At 37.0% G+C, this 21618-nt stretch overlaps 3 protein-coding genes across 3 annotated transcripts in view; 2 read left to right on the forward strand and 1 right to left on the reverse strand.

Moving 5' to 3' along the window:
- LOC106137907 (perilipin-4) overlaps positions 1-3026 on the forward strand; it is a 37737-nt gene extending 34711 nt beyond the window's left edge. The window contains exons 46-48 of the mRNA XM_060947596.1: positions 344-484; positions 945-1138; positions 1612-3026. Coding sequence (XP_060803579.1) covers positions 344-484; positions 945-1138; positions 1612-1701 — 425 coding nt within the window. The 3' untranslated portion in view covers positions 1702-3026. The remainder of the gene's footprint in view (positions 1-343; positions 485-944; positions 1139-1611) is intronic.
- Positions 3027-4344: 1318 nt separating this feature from the next.
- LOC106137905 (large ribosomal subunit protein mL66) lies at positions 4345-5248 on the forward strand. The gene is made up of 3 exons (XM_013338843.2): positions 4345-4535; positions 4616-4912; positions 5051-5248. Exons 1-3 carry the CDS (start codon positions 4433-4435, stop codon positions 5191-5193), a joined length of 543 nt encoding a protein of 180 aa, XP_013194297.1. The 5' UTR covers positions 4345-4432; the 3' UTR covers positions 5194-5248.
- Positions 5249-6190: 942 nt separating this feature from the next.
- On the reverse strand, positions 6191-20624 carry LOC106137916 (ubiquitin carboxyl-terminal hydrolase 5). The gene is made up of 17 exons (XM_013338867.2): positions 20398-20624; positions 18320-18445; positions 17350-17535; positions 16938-17044; positions 16361-16526; positions 15639-15806; positions 15067-15228; positions 14234-14337; positions 12606-12798; positions 11766-11977; positions 11144-11266; positions 10396-10510; positions 9989-10102; positions 9256-9400; positions 8116-8331; positions 7709-7818; positions 6191-7289 (listed from the first exon to the last, which is right to left on the reverse strand). Exons 1-17 carry the CDS (start codon positions 20500-20502, stop codon positions 7227-7229), a joined length of 2415 nt encoding a protein of 804 aa, XP_013194321.1. The 5' UTR covers positions 20503-20624; the 3' UTR covers positions 6191-7226.
- Between the last annotated feature and the right edge of the window lie 994 nt (positions 20625-21618).

The raw sequence follows: 21618 nt of genomic DNA on the forward strand, positions 1-21618 counted from the left end.
TACCATTCATAGATAAGTAATTAGAGTGGGTCACGTAGAAAAGTACCTATACCGCCTTCGTATCGTGGACATACAGAAGGTATCACTTTATATGTAGCCCACTGTACTTACTACTTACTTATACATATATTCAAAATTAGAAAAAAAATTGAAATAACACAAACTTTAAGCTAAAATTAACAAATAGTTTTTTTTTTGTTGATTTATGTCTTCCGGAGAGATTTTAAAAGTTACAGACGCATCGAATAATTATTATGCAATTTTGAATTTCATAGACTTTTCATTTTGTATGTACTTACTCGATCTAATTTTTGAAATATTGATGATATTTTTTTCATCTTAGATACTATCAACTCGACGGTAGACTCCACAAAGAAGGCTGCGGAAGATGCGCGTGCGCAGGCTCTGAAGGCCGCCGAGGACGCCAAGGAGAAGGCAAGGCAGACCGCCGAGGCCGCCAGAAATGAAGCTAAGAGAGTTGCTAGTGAGTAGCTAGATAATATCGTGAAGTCTTGGGTATCGTGTATTTTGGATAAGAAGTAGTTTTTACCTAAGACATTGCTTAGTGGCAATTTCTTCAGTGGTGTCTAAAGTCATCAATTGGTAACCTAACCTGTATATATGTCAGTTAAATTTATATAATTCAGAGAAATCCGAATTTATGTATGTCAGTTGCTTTTTTTAAATTTAGGTATTCATGATAAATCGTGTATGACAATTTATCAAGTAGGTACTTAAATACCTGCGTTTTCGCCTGCGTGTTTTTGTCTTGTCACCTCCAATTCACCATTTAAATTCTATGATTAGAAGACAACAAACATAGGTACTTTTTTCTTCCTAGACAACCATTCCCAATTTAGATAATTATACAAATAACTGTATGATGTAGAAGGCAAGGCAAACGTAGCTACTATATACGTAATAACTTAAAATAATATCTACAGACTCAGCCGTAGAAGAGTCCAAGAAAGCGGCCGAGAAAGCGGCGTCAGACGCCTCCAATGCCGTCCACAGCACCGTTGACAACACCCTGAAGAGAGTGGAGCACGCTGCCGACGAGGGCCTGAAAAACGCCGGCAATGTCGTCGATGGGAAGATCAAGGAGGCCGACAAATACTTGAACGAGAAGAGAGAGAATGTAGGTTTATATATGTCCACAATATAACATCGTCATCATTCATATAAACACTTCTTTATCCTTTGCTGGGTAGATAGAGCCAGCAGTGTTGAAAGACTGACTGGCCGCGTTCAGCTGTGAGGCTTTGATAGAATTGAGATTTAAATAGTGACAGGTAACTAGGTAGCCCATCGCCTGAAAGAAGAATCCCAAGTTCATAACCTTATCCCTTAGCCGCCTTTTACGACGCCTTTTATTTTTTATATTAGTGCCGGGAACCACACGGCACATACCAGAATTTATGTAACTCTCTGTGATATTTATGTATTGTGGTTGTACCCTCCATTGTTATGCTTTGGGACCAGTCTTCGATATTCTCAACTCTTGCAATCCAAAGCCAGGATTCATTCAGCCACTGTCACTACCAATGAATCTTTGTTCAGAGGAAATTGGGAGCAGTTGCATAATGTGTTTTTTTTTTTTACTTTTAACAGTTGGTGTCAGGCCTGTCATCAGCAGCTCATGATGGTAAAGAGGGCGCTGCTGGTCTACTGGGCAAAGGCCTCGGGGCTTTCTCCAAGTAGACCTTCACAAACATGAGGCATCCCATGTGACGGGAGCGCGGAATGGAGAAGATTTTACTATTTATTTATTTAATTCCATATTATCTTTTCAATGTTTGCATTTTGAGCCATAAAGCTTGTTACGCTATTGCAAATCATGCTTTTATTTAATAAATGGAATAAACGTTAAAACTACAGATATTTGAATTAGTTTATTGGCCTATTATTCAGAGCTCAATAATAGAACCCACTCATAATGATTTTTAATGGAATTATATAAATAAACAAAATACAAATACTATAAAAAGATGTCTACTTATAAATAATTGTTTATATAAGCATTTTATTTCTTGTATTTAAATTGTGAATTTCAATGCAACTTTTTCTGCTTTTTTGATCCTTCATAAAATTTATTCATAACTTGTTTTTAGTAAGTAAGTTATTCAGTTAGTTAAATATAGGCTTTCATCGGCAAGTTTAAAATGGAGTAAGTTAGAGTACACTGTCATACTGTTATTTTTTTATTGTATGACTAAATAAAAACGTTTTGTAATATTCTTGAAAAATAAAAAATTAAAGGACAGTCAAATAACATACCCTTTAAATAATGAGGCCTAAACAACATTTTTAATAGTTTTCATTAGTTTGATGAGTATACAGTTAACAATAACCAAATTCTTACTTCTTCAAATTCATCGTAACACTTTTACTTTATTTAACACATAAAAAAGGATAGAAGATAGGATAAGAAGATGGATTAACCTACGTTTTATGTGGCCCATTGTATTTTAATTTCGTGTCACAATATTGTAATCTCATGTTTGTTGCGTAGCCATTCTTGTTTTAATTGTATAGTAAGATATAAGTTTAGGATAAGCTATCGATGTATATTATATAGCATTTTAAATGCATTTTGCTAAAGTACATTTTTCAGCTGATTACATCATGTAAACCGCTTGGCTTTTACCGTCCATAAAATGCCTTATTTTATCTGACATTCAAAAATAAAATTTATATATACTGTACCTATTTATATTCTTAATAATTTGTCACCCAAGCCAATAATGTAACGTATTTACATTATAAATAAAAAGTATGTACTTCTTTCTTATAATTTAAGTACGTTAATACTTCACTGCTTGGTAGTATATTTTTACACAAAGTATTTTACGAAAGTGACATACTAATAGGATTCCTGAAATATTTTTACGCGTTTGCTATGTATTGTAATTAAATTTACTGTCTAGTCTACAAAATGCGAAAAATAACATTTTAAATTGTTATGTTGGCTTTGTGTCATATATCTATGAGTTTTAAATGATAAATTAAATTATTATTAAGGATAAGTGGGGTTTTATTTACCATTATATATAAACTTACACCTTACATTTATATCCTCAACAAGCAAACAAGGAAAACAAAAAAAAATCTGAGAAATAAGTTTCTTAACCTTTTAACCGCGCGAGTCGCATATATGCGACAAATATTGCCGTGCCCCTACCGCCCGTGTCGTATTTCTGCGACAGAGAATATCCATGATTTTTTCGTTCTATTATCGTCCTATTAACTTCGTGGTATAACTAAAACTATTATTGAATAGAGCTATTTATTACAACAATTACTTAAAATTATGTTTCATAGCTCTAAGCATTGAAAAAACTTAAACAAAAATAAGTAATTGGCAGCTCGGACTTTTCTTCGGTGTCTATCGCGCGTGTCGCATAAATATGACCATAGGGATGGGATTAGTAACTGGTATATGTAAACATTTACTTGTTAGCTTAAGGTGGAAGCTCCGATGTAGCCCGCGAAATTCAAATTTTTATGTGTTTTTTGTAATTTACTTATCAGTGACAAGTTGTAACTTGATCAAAATACGATTTGCGACAATAACAAGTATAACTTTAAACATAAGAATTATTAAAACGGTCGCTCCATTCGCTCTCACAAAGAAAAGTCAAAATAAGTTAGATTTCGGAAATTTTACTAATTTTCACTTAGAGATAAGCTTTCACCTTAAAGATGAATGATTGTGATACAAGAAGGCTGATTTTAAATAAAAACATAAAAAACTTTTTGACTTTTTTTTATCGATACAACGATTACTCCTCCTTATTTATTGTAGGTATTATTTTATCGATTTGTAGCGGCGCGCTAGGGGCACGACAATTGATATTTAGCCAAGCGCTTAAAAGGTTAAGTATGTACCTACAATAAGTCTTCTATATTCCTTCTTTTCGATGCGAAAAACTAGATTGGTGAAACTCGACGATAAATATCGCAATGCCTATTTTCTATTATCCTATATGTTTAAGGCAGAGCCTAAGTAGGACTCGCACTTATCGTTGAAGATCAAGCAAGGTACAACGTCAATCACACTATTCCCACATTATGTTGTCCCAATAGGTAACTGTAAACTACCTCAATGAGAACAAAAGACTGACTTCGACTTGTTTCAAAATTTAGAATTTGCTTAGGTAGGTACCTACTTTTTATAAATCACTGCACTGCCGCCTTTTTTAATTCTAAACAGGAAGTGACACACGTATCAGTATTACCCTACTAAACCAGTTTCTACTACCTAAGTAAATTTCTCAAATGGTAGAGCTTGAAGTTGAAATTGAAACAAAACAAAACGCACCTACAAAAAAAAAGTAATGTCATTGTCGTACTTTCTGAGCTGTCTTGTCATTTGATTGATTGAATTTTATTTGTGCAAATTGTTGAAAAATATGAATTAAAAGAAAAAATAATGGCTACAGTATTTAAAACTGGTTTCTCAGTTGTTAGAAATATCTTTTTATCAACTTCTCTACGGGCTATTTCTACATCTAGGCCACTTAATTTGAAAGAAAGTAAATATTTTACATAACCTACAAATAAGTTGGGTCTTTTTGTAATGATTATTTTTAAAGGGACGGTTATATTATTTCAGTTCGTCAGAAAGTTGAAGGTGGAAATTTGGTTGTACAAGGTGTAACTGTTGCTTCGCCAAGAACTGAGCTATTAGTACGGGCTGAGAAGCTGAATCCACCTCCTGAGCCTCTTCAGAAGGCGGAGTCAACTCCATGCTACTTGTGTGCTCTAGGGCTTGACGTGAAACATACTGATGTGCTGATTCTCAGTCAGTTTGTGAGGTCCGACGGGTGTATGTTGCCACGCCGAATTACAGGCTTGTGTCGTCGGCAACAGAAAAAGATTGGAAAGATGGTAACAATGGCACAGAAAGCAGGTTAGTGCATCGTTTGTCAGAATTAGTGTAGACAATTCAAATAAACGCAAAATTCAAATTTTGACTTGGAAGGCAAACTATGTATTATTTACCTAAGTAGGTTGTTTAAAATTTATGTATGCATTTTAATTTTTACAGGTCTAATGATAAATCTTACACCGGCATATTGTAGAAAGGATCCAAAGAAAAGACGTGATTACAAGAAATTCAATACATACTTTGATGAGGCAACAATATTTTGGTGGCGTATACCGAAATCTACCGATCGTTTCAAACGATAGCTATAATTATGTACAGTTAGTTTTAGCATCAAAATAATAAACTTATTTAAGAATAGTTGTTTTCATTATCTTTGACACACTTAGAAGTAGATAAATAACTTGTATGAACTTCTGATAATTATTCAGCAAATTTTATTGAGTTCTACAGCAAATTTAAAGGACAAACCAGCAGCATTCTTCTAGCTTCCATTCCAGTCAGAAGTTAGTCATTTCCAAAATAAGGTAATTTATGGAACACTGAGATTGTGTGTCTCCTACCGTGACACTGTCCATTTTCTAGAATAGCCATTATCATACTGATCTAAAGTTAATAACAGCTGCTTCTTCTTGCATGCAAATTAAAAATTAATGGGGAAAAACGAATGAAGTCCTAACTTAGGACTTTTCTTTCAGGCATGGGCTAGCAAGCTAGGCAGGCAAGGGCTAGTAAACGTTGATTGAATTTCATCATTGGCATCAACATAGCTTCATGATCAGAATTCTCATGAGACCCTTTTTGTATTCAAAAGACTAATAGCTATTTGAAAGCAATAAAATATCTGCTGTGTACTTCCAACGATTTTCAAATTTCCCATAAAATAAAAAATATAGCATCATCTCAGCATGTCTAATAAATAATATACCAACAAGAAAGCAGGTTTCGAGATATGTATGGAACTTATCATGACCTAGATTGTCATCTATTATTTACACATACATATAATAATCACGTCTATATCCTTGGGGGGTAGACAGAGCCAACAGTCTTGAATAGATTAAAAGACCACATTCAGCTGTATGGCTTAGTGATGAAATTGAGATTTGAACAGTAGCACGTTGCTAGGCCATCGCCTACAAGGAGAAACTTAGTTTTTTAGTCTGTCCCTTAACCGTCATTTACGACATCCATGAGAAAGGTATGTAGTGGTCATATTTCATAGTGCCGGGAACCACACGGTATAAATCAGTATGGATGTGCCCAGAATGTCAAAAAAAATTAAAAACAAGATTTAAAGAGAGCATTTTTAGCTTTATTACATTTCTATTTAAATTTTTCGTTGTCGGTTTAAGTCTAGAAACCATAATAATAATACTTTTATAAACAAATGACAATGTTATAAAACTCATTTAAATAATATAAACTTTCCATTTATTTTCAAGAGATGCATAGAGTACAAATGTACCTAGTTAATTTTGTTCCAGACGTGAAGTTACTCAGTAAAAACAATCAATAAAAAAATTTCACTTCAAAAACATTTGAATGATTAACATAAATGCATTCTGACGCGAATGTGACGTAACTACTTTTATTAGATAATACATAATTATACATATTAACTTTTATAACTAGTAGTTAACAGATTGTCCAACTCATTATAAATCTTACAGTATCAGTCAACAATACTGGTTGATTCAGAAAATGCTCACGCATAAAAAAAAACTAGTAATGTTACATTTTGAAATGGGACAAGCCCGTATTCCAAAGACTAAATTAATTCAGATACACTTACCATTGATGCGTCCTAAATGAAGAGGTTTTCGAAACTTCTTAAATGCAACTCGTCTGAATTAATTACTGTATCATTAAGATGTTTAGATTTAGTCAACAAAAATTTTATTTCATGCTCCAAAAAACTCGTGGATATTCTATTTTATATTATATATTATATCGATATAATGACTTACACATATGTACTGCAACCTAAGAAAATTTGAACATTTTAAAATTGCTTTCAAAGTACGCAAATACATAGAGCATCAAGGGTTTCGAAAATATTCGTTTTTATTAAAACGTAAATAAATAAGAACATGTAAAAAAGAACAGTACCCTCGCAGTATGAGTGACAGTCACACTTAACCAGCATTTTAATTATTACTCTGTAAATAATTTTATTTACCTAATTGTATACATCTAAAACAATAGTGCCTATATAAATTAAATATCGTCTAAAAGTAGTTATCCAAACCTTGCATTTGTCGAATGGCGCGAACGCAAGTAATGGACTTGCGCGCGATTTTTGGTACATTCATTTAATATACACAATCTGTGAGCATCACAGTCTCTCGTATAGATACAGGTATCCCAGATTTTTTGGCGGGTTCTCCGATAGCGCCACCTGTAACAATACAAAAACCAGTAACAAGATGGTCTCAAATTCATTTTGTGAAATAAAACAGCGTCGCCCGTGCTATGCTACGGGGACAAAACCCTTATAACTGACCCAAGCATTTTGTCAATGCGATGCAAAGCTCGAAAAAAACTTACACGTATTTATAGGCTGAATCTGAATAATCTTTCATTGGATGATTAGTCAGAATGGTAGTCATTAGCAACAAGCTGCGTATAAATTTACATTCATAAATACATTAAAAAATATATCACGCCCTTTTCTCCTAAGGAGTAGTCAGAGCCATCAGAAATGCTCAACCTCTACGTTCAGCCGGACGGTTTAATGATGCAATTAACATTGAGACAGGTTACCAGCCTCTCCAATAAATTCTTTTTTAATTCCTACGCTAAAAGTAAGCAAAATACCTTATTATCATTGAATATAACCCATCTCCCCTCGTGCAGTACGTGACAGACGTAGTGGCCGACCATGGTCGATGTGCCCATGTGCGAGATGAAGGCGATCAGCTTGTACTCTGAAAAAGAATATTATAATAAATATATTTAGTAAACACATATAAGATGCTAAATATAAAAAAATACATATATGTTAATATGTGTCCATTCCAAATTTACTACTAGAGATTGATACTACTATATTTGTGCCATTTTATAACAATGACACCTTAATCAGTGTAGCTGAAGAATACAACTTATTGTGATGAGAATTGTTCAATCAATTTGTTGTCTAACTCGTTTCTAAAAAGTAAGTTGTAGGACTGTAGGAGTTGCATCATGTCCATTCTTAGTTAAAAATTAGTGATCCGACTCACTCTCAGGTCCGTCCCTGAACTCTGGCGCGCTCTCCTGACTTTGCGTGTTCTCCATGGAGTCGAGTTGGTCGGCGTGGCTGAAGATCCAGTCGACGGCGCGGCCCACGTCCCCGCTGGTGGCGGCCAGCGCAGCGCCTGCCTGCGCCCGCGTGAAGCCCATGTTCATGATCTGTTCGATGCTCGCCTCGTCCGCCGCTGGTTGGGCGCTGGCGGCAGCTGTAAAATTTTTATTTTGTGATAATTCTGTAATAGAAGGAACTTTATAATTTATCGAATCTGTTTTGCAGACCGTGTCGAGAGGTTCCCGGCACCATTGAAAAAAAGAATAGGACCACTCAATCTCTTTCCCATGGATGTCGTAAAAGGCGACTAAGGTATAGGCTACAAACTGGGGATTCTTTAGTCTTATCAAGACTGTAAGATCTGTCTACCCCGCAAGGGATATAGATGTGACCATATGTATGTATGTATGTTTTCTAGACAGTTATTACAGAAAGTTATTACTATATTTGATAAGAGGCTATTGGTATATTACAAACGTTTCTCTGCCATGCATTGGAGCCAGGAATTTCCTTTCGCACTGTCCACTTTCAGATTCAGAAGCATTCACTTTGCAAAAAACGAACTATTCCCTAATTATACCTAAGGCTTAAGTGCGAGTTTTACTCGATAAACGCATCGATGTATGTGATTTAAACAGCGCCACCTAGTGGTAACGCGATAGCACTAATGCAACTCCATACAAACTCGCGGTAACTTGCTCGACGCGTTTGACCGAGTAAAACTCGCACTAACCCCTCTGAGCTCTTATTTGACGTCTAAGTCTATATCAAAGCCGTGTGGTTCCCGGCACCAATAAAAAAAGAATAGGACCACTCCATCTCTTTCCCATGGATGTCATAGGCGACTAAGGGATAGGCTTACAAACTTGGGATTCTTTTTTAGGCGACAGGCTAGCAACCTGTCACTATTTGAATCTCAATTCTATCATTAAGCCAAATAGCTGAACGTGGCCTTTCAGTCTTTTCAAGACTGTTGGCTCTGTCTACCCCGTAAGGGATATAGACGTGATGATATGTATGTATGTATGTAAGTCTATATCAAATTAGCAATCAAATTGCCTACGATTATCTATCGTACCGGTCTCATTGGGCGGCTGGAAGGCGTTGGCGAAGTCCCAGTCGTTCATGTGCTCCATGAGCCAGTTGGAAGCCGCCTCCATGCCGGAGTTGTTCGTGTAGTACAACGCCTTCTTACACGCCTCTGTTGGGAAGCCCATTTCCATCTGGAAAATAATTTTTATTTGAAGTGTAGGTACACTATACAGGTTGGAGTGGGAATACCTAGACGAACGTATCTTGATCAAATTAAGGACGTCCTGGTAAAGGGTCAGGTGAAAAGTACCCGAAACCGCCGAGCTTGTATGAAGAGAGTTATGAATGTGGATGAAGCGAAGGAAATATGCAGAGATCGTGGCAAGTGGAAAGAGGTAGTTTCTGCCCACCCCTCCGGGAAAGAGGCGTGATTTTATGTTTGTATGTATGTATGTGTACACTATAGAAAAAGAATCCAATTTATAAAAAAAAAACATAGTTAAATATCCTACAGGGTTTAAAATAAGCAAATTTCATCGAGTACTGATGTCAGATTAAATTTTATTTATTAAGTTTGATACACAATCATCTTCTATCTGATATTAATTCCGGTTACATGCTCAGCTGTCTTCAGAGGACCTAGGGTGGCTTAAACTATGCACATTCCTGTACTGGGCTAGTCAAGCTTACACGATGCGACTCCCGTCTGACCTGAGCAACCACTGCATAGGAACCTAACCCACCCTCACTCAATGAAGGAATGAAATAGGTTTCCTCACCAGATCGGCGAGGAGTTTCTCGTTGAAGACAGGCTGCGGCGCGTCGGCCGGGGACTCCGGCAGCGGCGTCTCGTCGGGCTGCAGCCCGCGGCCGCGGAGGCAGCTGAGGTCCACCTGTATATACAAACAAACACATCCTCTCTGTAATACATAAAGTAATAATATATAGAGTAGACGGTGACTGATATATTTAGAATAGGACCACTGCATATCGTTCCTTGGATGTCGTAAAAGGCGACTAAAGTAAAGGCTACTTGTTGGCGGTGGGCGAGCAACGTTGCACTATTTGAATCATTAAGTAAAAATAATTACTAGTTCTTCTTTCTAAATTTCTTCTTCTATTTTCATAAGCTTCCGCTGCACTGAGTATCACTTTCATCGCAATTCGCTGCATAATGTTAACTCACCTCCCACGGCATATCGACAGCTACATCTAATTTAGCTGGCGTCCAGTCTTCTCTGATGGTGAACTTCTTTAGTTGGATCATGAGGTAATCCGGGAACGTAGCTAAACGTGTTACTCTGAAAAATAGAATAAATTACTTGAATACTTGTACAGATATAATGGTTAAAGCGTATAATTAATACAATGTCCATTGCCAAATTATTCGACGGAAAGTATTTATTAGATTTTTTTTATTATCTTTTTCTTTGTCTTGGCATGTCATGTGGTTATAGACTAGCCTTCCTTCACAAAAAAGTCTAGTCACATATCTAGACTTTTGAAGCCAAAACAGCTGACAATGTCAATCTAAAATACGCTATATGATAATGAGAACGTATTCATACTATGTATTTATAATTAAATCGATACTCTAAGAAACATATAGATAACAAAATATGGATGGATAGTTCAAATCAGTACGAAGCAGCTGGATGCTGGAAAATTTGAAATTTGAGACGCTCTGTGACCACGGATAATTGAGACATGATTCGAAACGTCCGAGATAAAATACCTTACATTACGTGCACGTTTAATAGCTAGGTATATTATTTAAAATGTAAATGATATTTAAAAGATGAAAGCCATTGAAAATTTAAGGCAGAACTTGATTTCTTAACAATATATCATCTCTGTGTGTAAATTTTAATTCTTTGGAGAAAAAAAAAAAAAAACTTTTAAGTATATAGCTGTAAAATTGAAATATAACATACTTGAAAGCTGTGACCTTCTCGTTGACCGCGCTGCTGTAGAACTGTTCCACAGTCTCCTCCTTCATGAAGCTCTCCAGGCACGCCGCGAACGGAATGTTGGGCCGCACCACTTGTGATGAATCGCTGAAAATAAAAAGCTGTTATAGTCAGCCTAATTAAACAGGGCAATATTTTTTATCACCACGTGCACAATTGTTAAACACACATAAATATTATCACGTCTTTATCCTTTACGGGGTAGACATGGCCAACAGTTTTGCAAAGACTAAGACACCACGTTCAGCCGTTTGGCTTAATGATGGAATTGAGATTTAAATTGTGATAGGTTACTAGACCATCGCCTAAAAGAATTTCATGTTTATTAGCCTAGTCGCCTTTTGCGACATCCACGGGAACGAGAAGAATCGGTCCTATTCTAAAGTGCCAAGAACCACACGGCACAATTGTTAAAATTTATTGTAACTATATGGGTTGCTGCTTGTTATAATAGTGTATTTATATCACGCATTCAAAATGACTAACTTTGTCTTGCATTTAAATTTTGGTGGCAGCGGTGGGATAATCATTTCAACATAATTCATAACGCTCTATGCACTATCTAGCATCGTAAAATGGTACTCACAACGGCTGTGCGGTAGCGGCGGCGCGGGCCCTAGCCTCCTCGTAGTGGCGGACGGCGGGCGCGTTGGTGGCGGCGGCCAGCGGCACGGGCAGCGGCAGGTGGTGCTCGCCGCGCCGCGTGTAGCGCACCATGTTGCTGGCGCCGCACCGGAGACGCTCCTCGACGCTGAACTTCAAGCAGTCGGCCGGGTTCGCCTTGTGGCGGCTGTTGCGCTGTTACATAATATATACTTTATTAATTTAAGTGACACTAGCGGTGTTCAAATGTATCCGCGCTTGATGAACTTGCATGTGAATAATATTTATGTATGTTTATCTATATTTTTATTTTTGAATGTATGGATGTAAATAAAATATTTGTGTATTTTGTTTTCGCTCTCAATATGACACCAGATTATCTATCTGTTTGCTATTCTAAAGATTAACTAGGAGAGATCATTCAAACCATAGCAATGGAAGTCTCCATTGTTTCGGTCAAGATAAACCACAAACCATCCAGTTGTAACTTGTCACTTTGGAGAGGAGCTCGGGGTATACTTTAGACAATGGATCCTGGATTTGGTGAGTCTGGTTTTAACACCAAGCGACTACCATCTGACCTCCGCAAACATTGCAGGTAAACCTAACCCGTGCTGGTTTCCTCACGATGTTTTCCCTCACCGTTCGAGCATCGGTTAGTAATCAAACAAATGTACAACTTCGAAAATAGTCATTAGTACATGGCCAAGGTGATATTCGAATCTGTGCCTTCTACGCATCACACATTTTACCCAGCACCTTACTGATCAGTAGTACAATATATACAATAGATTCGTTAAAAAAAAGTAAGACATAAAACAACCTCCAAGAGAGTGAGGAAGTGGAGGTAGAACTCGTGCGCGTCCTGCTGCCGCTTGGAGCGGAACTCGGGGTGGCCGGCGCCCAGCAGCGTGCGGTACATGTGCGGCGCCACGCCCGCCTGCGCCGCGCCCGCCCCCGCCCCCGCCGCCGCGCGCGCGTACCGCCCCGACACCAGCCCCACGCCCAGCTTGGCGCTGCGGGGGATTATACAATACATTGCCAAAACTGGATACAAGGTACCACTTATTGACGTCACCGCCACCAAACGGAAGATCTTCCGCCAGCCAGGCTAGGTGTCAATAAATTTATTCCCAAAACTGGATACAAGGTATCACTTATTGACGTCACCGCCACCAAAGGGTAGGTCTTCCGCCAGGCTAGGTGTCAATACACTTATTCCCAAAACTGGATACAAGGTACCACTTATTGACGTCACCGCCACCAAAGGGTAGGTCTTCCGCCAGGCTAGGTGTCAATACACTTATTCCCAAAACTGGATACAAGGTACCACTTATTGACGTCACCGCCACCAAAGGGAAGATCTTCCGCCAGGCTAGGTGTCAATACACTTATTCCCAAAACTGGATACAAGGTACCTACCACTTATTGACGTCACCGCCACCAAAGGGAAGATCTTCCGCCAGGTTAGGTGTCAATACACTTATTCCCAAAACTGGATACAAGGTTAGTTTAGGTTATGATGAGACTGAACTGTTAGTTAAGTAACCAAATAAAACGTTTTTTGAAATAGGTTTTCTTTGAATAAATTGTAGCCATATGTTTTTTATGTTTAAGTAAATTGTAATATTTAATAGTTATATTTCTAAGTTTGAAATGTGCTAATGTAATGTATGATAAGAAGGAGCAGGTCCGCCTGCCACAAGCATTTCTTAGAGCTTAATAGGCGGCCTTCACATAACTTGTATTGTAACACATTTTGGTAAACGAAATAAACTTTTTATTTATTTATTTATTATTATTTAAGGTACCACTTATTGACGTCACCGCCACCAAAGGGAGGATCTTCCGCCAGGCTATGTGTCAATACACTTATTCCTAAAACTGGATGCAAGGCATCACTTATTGACGTTACGTAGCGAGAGCAATGATTCGGCTCGACCGCCACCAAAGGGAAGATCTTCCGCCGGGCTAGGTGTTATGCCTGGGGAACCGCGCGACAGACGATGTTGTTGTCGGAGGTTGTATATATTGCTCCAATCCGTGAAATCTTGCTTGCGCGATTTAGGATTTTCGCTGTTTTTGACTGATAGCGTCGCGTGATTTTATTTTTTATTTAGACATGTCGCCACAGTTACATTACTTAAATCTAATTATATCTACATATAAAGCGCATCTGTAGAATAAACATGATGGCCAATTTTTTACCGACTTCAAAAAAGGAGGAAGTTCCCAATTCGACTGAATTTTTCTTTCTATGTATGTTACTTATTTATGTTACTACTACATTATGTATTTTTTAGGGGGCAAAAAAATTCCAAAAAAAGTAACCTATGTGATTTTCGAAGGTCTATTACATATATGTGCCAAATTTTGTGAAAATCAATCAAGTAGTTATTATGTTTATTCGTTACAAACTTACAAACATACAAATCATTGAAGTCAACTCACGTTTGTACATTGAAATCGTTGACGGGATCCTCCGGGAAGGTGGAGAAGATCTCCGGGGCGCCCTCCACGAATCTCCTCACGAAGTCTGGGATACGGAATATGACCTGAAACAAAATTACAGAGACAAATATAATGCCTATAGAAGTACTTGTATATACATATAATATAATCACGTCCTTATGCCTTATAGAGAAGAAAGACCCAACAGTCTCGAAAAGACTAAAAAAAGGCCACATTCAGCTGTATAGCTTAATCTACTATCTTTAAGCCATACAGCTAAACGTGGCCTATCAGTCATTTCAAGACTGTTGGTTCTGTCTACCCCGCAAGGGATATAGACGTGATTATATGTATGTAGGTGCCATTAGTCTCATACACTTCCGGGGAGTCGCCTGTAAAAAGGCATTACCCCATTGATATACCACTCCTGGCCAGAACTCTGTGATTGATAATGACCAGAGATCGGAATAGGTAGATTGATTTTATGTAATTGCATCATGAATTACCATAGAAAGCATAACATGGATAAGCCTCTTTTCCGGAATTCCATTTCAGTACTTACACTTACAGTAGTTTATTGTCCGCAGGTAACATAGGACTACAAATTACGTGAACGAAGTCGGGGAAAACAGCTACCACTAATATATTCTTCATCCCACTTGTAAAAATTCCGGAAAAAATCTTAATAATTTACAAATCCCGCAATCCCGGACGGAGGCATGTCCATTCTAATATATACGTTTCAGTTCATTGACCCCAATTCAATCTACCTATTCCGATGTCTGATAATGACGCATGCTTTTTAGATAATAGACTAAAAAGAATAATGTTACCTGCATGACACTGTTGATGTAACACGAGTTGCCCAGGTTGTTGAGGCCGGTGAGAGCTGGCCCGTGCACAGCCATCAGCTCGCTGCCGGACTCCTGCAGGGTGTTCCACTCTCCAGAACGCTGGTTCAGCTCCAGTTCCAGTTCCACCATCGATTTGTCCGTCTGTTGATGTTATATAAATTTGTTTATCGTCCATCTGATTTTTACCTCCAATCATTTTTCACAGGAGCTCGGTCATTAAGCTCTAAACAGAAAACCCTTTCAGTTGCCATAAAAATGTGCTATCACGTTGCTTTTCCTGACTATAAGAGCATCAGTTACAAGCTAACAAAGGAAACAAAGATGTGGTTAACAGTGGGATTTGAACCCAGGTATTACTTGATTACAAGTTGAACCTTCATCACTTATCCATTGATACTTTATTTAACAGAATCTTTATACTTGAAGTATACCCTCAGAATTTATAAGAAAGTAAATAAGCAACTGAAATAATTTTCACTTTTGCCTACGCCTCCAAGAAATAAAGTGAAATCGTAATTTGTATTTATTGTCCGTATTTTCACTTGACTAACCTTCTGCAATTGCTGTACATTGATCCCGAAATGCTTCAGATGGTCAGCCAAGTAGGGATCTTCAACCATATCGTCTTCGGCGTAAGAATAAACGTCGCCTTTGCCTTCCGCTGTTATAGTTCCCAGTTTCACCGCTAGAGGGTACCCTGTTTCGCGGTAGTGTTCGACCTGAGAGAATGAGAAATAATTTAAACTCCTAAACACACTGTATATTTTTTCGAAATAATACTAATGTAAATAACGTAGCTGATCTGTCTTACAAGACTGCTGGCTGTGTTTACCCCGCAAGGGATATAGACGTGATTATGTGAATGAATGTTAATTTCTGTGTGTCCTATAAAAATGTCCCGGCTTTAGCCGTTCAAAAGACTACCTACAACAAAAGGGCAGGCAGAGAGAAGTTATTTTTCGAGTTAATAATAATAACACTATGCAAATAAAAATGGAATTCTTTTTTTATACCTAACTCTATAAACTTTTAATTTAAAGATCTTAGAACATCATAACTTTCTATTATTTTACACTGCACTAAAGGCGGTCAACCCCAGATGCAAAAATAAATATATATTTGTAAAATTTTGTTGATTAGAAACTATGGAAAGGTACTTATTTTACATTTGCCCCGTATATATTTATTTATTTATTTACACAAACATCTTTTTTTTTTTTAAAAGAAATTTATTTTCCATAACCAGTAATACATATAATCTCCATATACTCACAGCATGATCATTCCCCCCGGATCCGTCGAAGAACCGCCTTCCACACAATACGGAGCCGTCTGTGAGATTCAGCCACAGGTTGGTGGTCAGATCGCACTTGGCACATTTCCAGCCTGTGGGTGGGATCTTCACACCGTTATCCAGCTGTTTAAGGTTTACCGCATGCCTGTTAAAAATGAATGATGACATGTGAGAGTTGCAACTATGGCTGTATAATTAGTTGTCAAATAGTTGAAGTACCAGAATAAAATCGCAATAAATGCAAACGGTCGGTGACTCTTGAGTTACATATATACTAGTTTTGTAACAAACTTAACTGTTACGGTGAGGGAAACCAGCACATTCTGGCGGATATATAACCCTGATCCAATGTGGGCTAGATTATAACATATATAACATATAGAATATAACCCCGTAAAGGTTTTGGAGGTCAGATGCTTTGTGTAACCTGGCTTGCCCACTTCAGGATCGCTTATTCCTAAAACGCGAGGATGTTACGGGGGTGAAGACCAGGAGGAAGAGAAGAGATGAAGATGATGATGACCTATATCAATTAAATTTGATATAATGTACTCACACAGAAACTTCCCTGGCCTCGCCGTCCCATGTACCCTGTAAAGCGGCCATTTCTGCAATTTCGAAAGGCGACTCAGCATCGATAACACCTTGCGCGGACTTTTTGACCTGTCAATAAAAACACGGCATTAGTTCACAGCTCCCTGTAAAATATCCAAGTTTAATTACCCTTGTCAGATGTCCCACTTTTGATAATACTTCCCGTTGTCCCGTAAGACGCGTCTTGAATGGGTTAACCATTTAAGAAGCGTCTCAGCAAACAGGATTTGACGGATGAAGCTTCGAAAAATTTATTTAGATGTACATACTCACACGCATAAGGAAATCTTCACAAGAACCACATGATTATCTTTTACTCTGATTACCACAATATAGTTTTCACTAAAAAATATTTGGAATACAAAATTCCTCACCACTTCAGGTAAATCAGGATTAGGCCACGGGTATGTGTGGAACCCAGGCAACACGACCACATTGTAATGGTCCACATTAATGAACTTCGGCTTTCCGCTGTCAGGATCAAAGCCGCCTTCCACGCCGATCGCGAGCCGAGTTATCTTTTTCTCCGGACCATCGCCTGTGTGTTCCGGTTCAGGTATCTGTTTTGAAGATATACATATTTATATTTTACATAATTACTTTATCATACTAGCTTTCACAATAACTTTTGGTTTATGGGCATAAGCTGTGATAGAAATTTACAGATTTAAAAAAAATATTGATTTACTATACAAAGGGTCATCAGTTGCAAGATCACATTGAAACAAAGGCCCATCCTTCTACTGTTATAAATAAATGAGAAAGTTTGGAAGGTTGTGTGAATGTGTCTTTATTACTCTTTCAGGCGAAAACTACTAAACGGATTTTAATATAATTTGGCAAATGGGTAGACTTTAATAACACATACCCTATATATATTTTTAGATAGATACAAGATTTACAAATTCTACAACTAAGTCAAGTAGGTCTTGACTACTTTCATATCATACAAAGTCTGCGATGTCAGGGGCTATTTCTGCAGGCCCGTTCACAGAACTTCCACAATACGAAACCCTTAACCTAAAAGGCCTGCTTCATAAACTCTTCTTTGTTATGCGTCGGCACTCTAACTAATATTTGGAACATTGGCTCCTCCTCAGAAAAGACCTAACCGTAATAGTATACCAATACATGCCGCCGGATTTGAAGTGACAGTGATGTCGATGCGCACTGTCACTGACGAGCATGGATAACTTCGTACAAAATATATGCTGCAGTATAATTTTTCAGTGCCGGATACTTTACTGATCGGCACGTACCGGCACCATTATGAGCGGACCTTTAATCTATCTTAAACGATGTATGTGAATGCGCCATAACAAACTCATTATGTTATTGACTTACAGGTATCTTCTCCCTGTGTATGTGAAGGAACACAGCATTGCCCGTGTTCTGGTAGTACTGCTCGACGTAATTACGACCGAAGCCGAGGAACGTTATCAGTGACACATATAGGCCGGTCTCCGATTCCTGGAAAATTTAGAAGTGTTATGTTATTGTTGGTAGGCTTATAACTAAAATTTGATTACGGGGTACCTATAACCCTGTAATTTTCGGCAAGAATTTTTTATTTCAGTTGCTAAAAAAGAAAGGGAAAAAGAAAAATCCAACTAAATGTGGCCTTTGATTGGGTCTGTGACTCTAGTCTCTATCTATCCCAAAAGGTATGCAGATGTTATATGTGTTATGGCTGGTTTTGATGGATTTAATTCACAGACAACTTAAGAACAAAAAGGTTCCAATTACATTTTCATAATGAATGAAATTAAAAATAATAATAATAATGTCCTACTTAGAAACAGGGTGTTTATCAATACTAAACATTGTTCTAACAAAAGCACTAACAGTAAAAAAAAGGGTAACAGAAAGCCACCATAATTTGCATACTGATAACTTCTTGTCACATTATGTCTGCACAAAATCATAGGGGCACATTACTGCCACTTTTTAGTTTCCTTTTGAAGAACAAACAACAAAATGAACAACATTATTGATTTATTCCTTGGAGCTTTTCTCATATTGAGCGGCTTCACTTTAAGTTTATTCAATTTACGAAGAGTTATAAAAAACAATACATTTTCTAAAGTTCTACTCTCAGAAAATATATTATTGATGTGTATTGGAGTGGCTTTTATTATGAGGGCAGTTCATGAATTGAATATAGTGAATGCGGATGTGAGTAATGCGGAAGAAAGGGCTGCGGCATTCATGGTTTCAAGGAAATACAATGAAATTCAGTGCAGTTTTTGGTCTGTATTGATGACATACGGACCTATGATTGTGTCTATGGTCAACAGTTTTATGAGCTTGATAATCGATAACTATTTGCACTACAAAATGCTTGGAGAAATGAAAATTAAAGATGTAGAGGATACAGTACAAGACATTAGTGATAATTCAAAAGTTGGCAGAAAGATCAAAGTAAGTCACATCATGCAATTTTGGAAAAAATATTTTACTTTTGTGACTATTGTGTTACAATGGATAATTCCTATCCTTGTTGCTTTTGTTATGTATCCAATGGGAGTAAACGAAATGGAATTATATCAAGCTGAATTACGTGGCACAAGTGGATCATGCATGGCAATGCTGGATTACAGCAACCATTCCTGCAGAGATCTTAATAATAAAACAATTCATGTTTCTCAGTTAAAATATTTCCAGCCCCCAAAAATTTATGTAGATGCAAAAGAAAATGAAAATGTTGACAAAACAACAATTTTACAAATTGATTCAGTGATAAGGAAAGTGTTAGATATAATTTCAAATGTAAATGATTCAGTTACAAGCATCAATGTGACGAGTAGTCCTTTGGTTCGGAAACCTAAAAGTCCAGAACATTGTACAAAAATATGCTATGTTGACAACAAAAACTTACTTTTATACATGTTTATGTTAGCCATAGTGAGTTACTTTGTACCAGTTACTATTTCAACCATAATATTAACAAAAATCCATGTCATGGATGTCAAGAGACCTAATGTTAAGACCTATGTCACCAGGGAGTTGTTGTATAATATTTTATTTTGGACTCCAGTGATGTTGGATAGTTTCCTTTCAGTTATCTTGTGTTCATACTCAACCAATGACATGAAGAGCTCACTATTCAATGTTATTGCCAATGTATATCAGGCTGTGAAGAACTTCATGAATACCAAACACTTTAAGGAGAACACTGTTAGACCGGTGCAGAATGTTTAACTACAAAATGCATAAATTAAGAGATCGTTTTGTCAGCAATCGCAATCCTGGTATCGCTTTACAAAATGATAGGAATCTATAGGAGTAGCACCTTAGTCTGTAAATAATGTGTGAAAGTACTTGTTAAAGTAATTAACTAGTAGTAATAAATGCCTGATGGATAACATTATTATTGTTTTGACCTGGAAAGCAAGGAGGTTATAATAAAAATTGCAACTCACCGGATTATCAAAAGAGTAAACACATTCATCTTTGTAGACCAATTGTTGAGGTCCTGGTATTTTGATTTTGGACAAATGAGGAGTTAAACGGTCTAATGATGCCATTGTTAGTTTTAATGTATTATAAATTAAAACAGATGTTTTTTCTTTAAAATTATATATGTCACCCAGCGACGCCGAGCGGAAGTGTTATTTTTATTTTATTTTGTATTGTCGTGCTTGTCAAACTAGAGATGTCCATTGTTTCCAGAGATGGTACGTATTTACCCGACCTGGTTTTAAAACCATGTTTCTGTTACCAAGTACGTATACCAGGATGAACCCCTAAATTCTTCTACCCGTTTCAAAGTATATCGAATGAGTGCCCTGCGACTTCTACTCGTACTTCGCCTTTGGGTGTTAGCTTCTCAAATATAATAAATTGAAATATAATGTTACTATGTTGTAATAAAATGTGAAATACAATCGTGGGTTTAAGTTTAAAACATTTGAAGAATAATTGTGCCTTATAACGACTTAAAGCTGTATGTATATTATTTTCAGTAACTATTTCGTATATTACCTACTTTAAACTTTCTGTCGGACGGCTTGCTCGGCGCTTTTAGTGGGCTACAAGAAAGGATTGCAAATTCACATACCTACATAGTAGACAGAGCCTAAAGTCTCAAATAGAGTAATAAGCCACGTTCAGCTGTTTGGCTTATTAATAGAATTGAGATTCAAATAGTTACAGCTTAGCGTTAGCTTTTCACCTAAAAGAAGAATTCCAAGTTTATAAGCCTATCCCTTAGTCGCCTTTTACGACATCCAAATTTACATACATCCTTTTATGGTTATAATTGTTAAATGATACGTTTAAGTTTTAGACATTTCGATTGGATTTCTAATAGATTAAATTAATATTGAGATAAAATTCTGTTTTGGTAGGTGCAATTTCATATTACAGGAAATCGTTCAAAGTTTTTATAATAAACGCTTTTGTTATTTAACGCAGCACGTTAAGGTCTATTTTTTTTTAGAGTTTGTAAGTATTTTGTATACTGGTATTTTGATATTGTTATTTACTCGACCATATGCCAAGTCGCCCCATACCGTGGTTTTAAGAGTATGACCCATAGTACCTACAATGATATGTACTTCTAAGTACCTACTCTACTGTCGAGTCTATTCCTATGTCTATGGTCTATATGTCAGTAATGTCAGTATTTTATTTTAGCTTTA

Source organism: Amyelois transitella, chromosome 13 (genome assembly GCF_032362555.1).
Source record: "Amyelois transitella isolate CPQ chromosome 13, ilAmyTran1.1, whole genome shotgun sequence".
Taxonomy (NCBI): Eukaryota; Metazoa; Arthropoda; class Insecta; order Lepidoptera; family Pyralidae; genus Amyelois; species Amyelois transitella.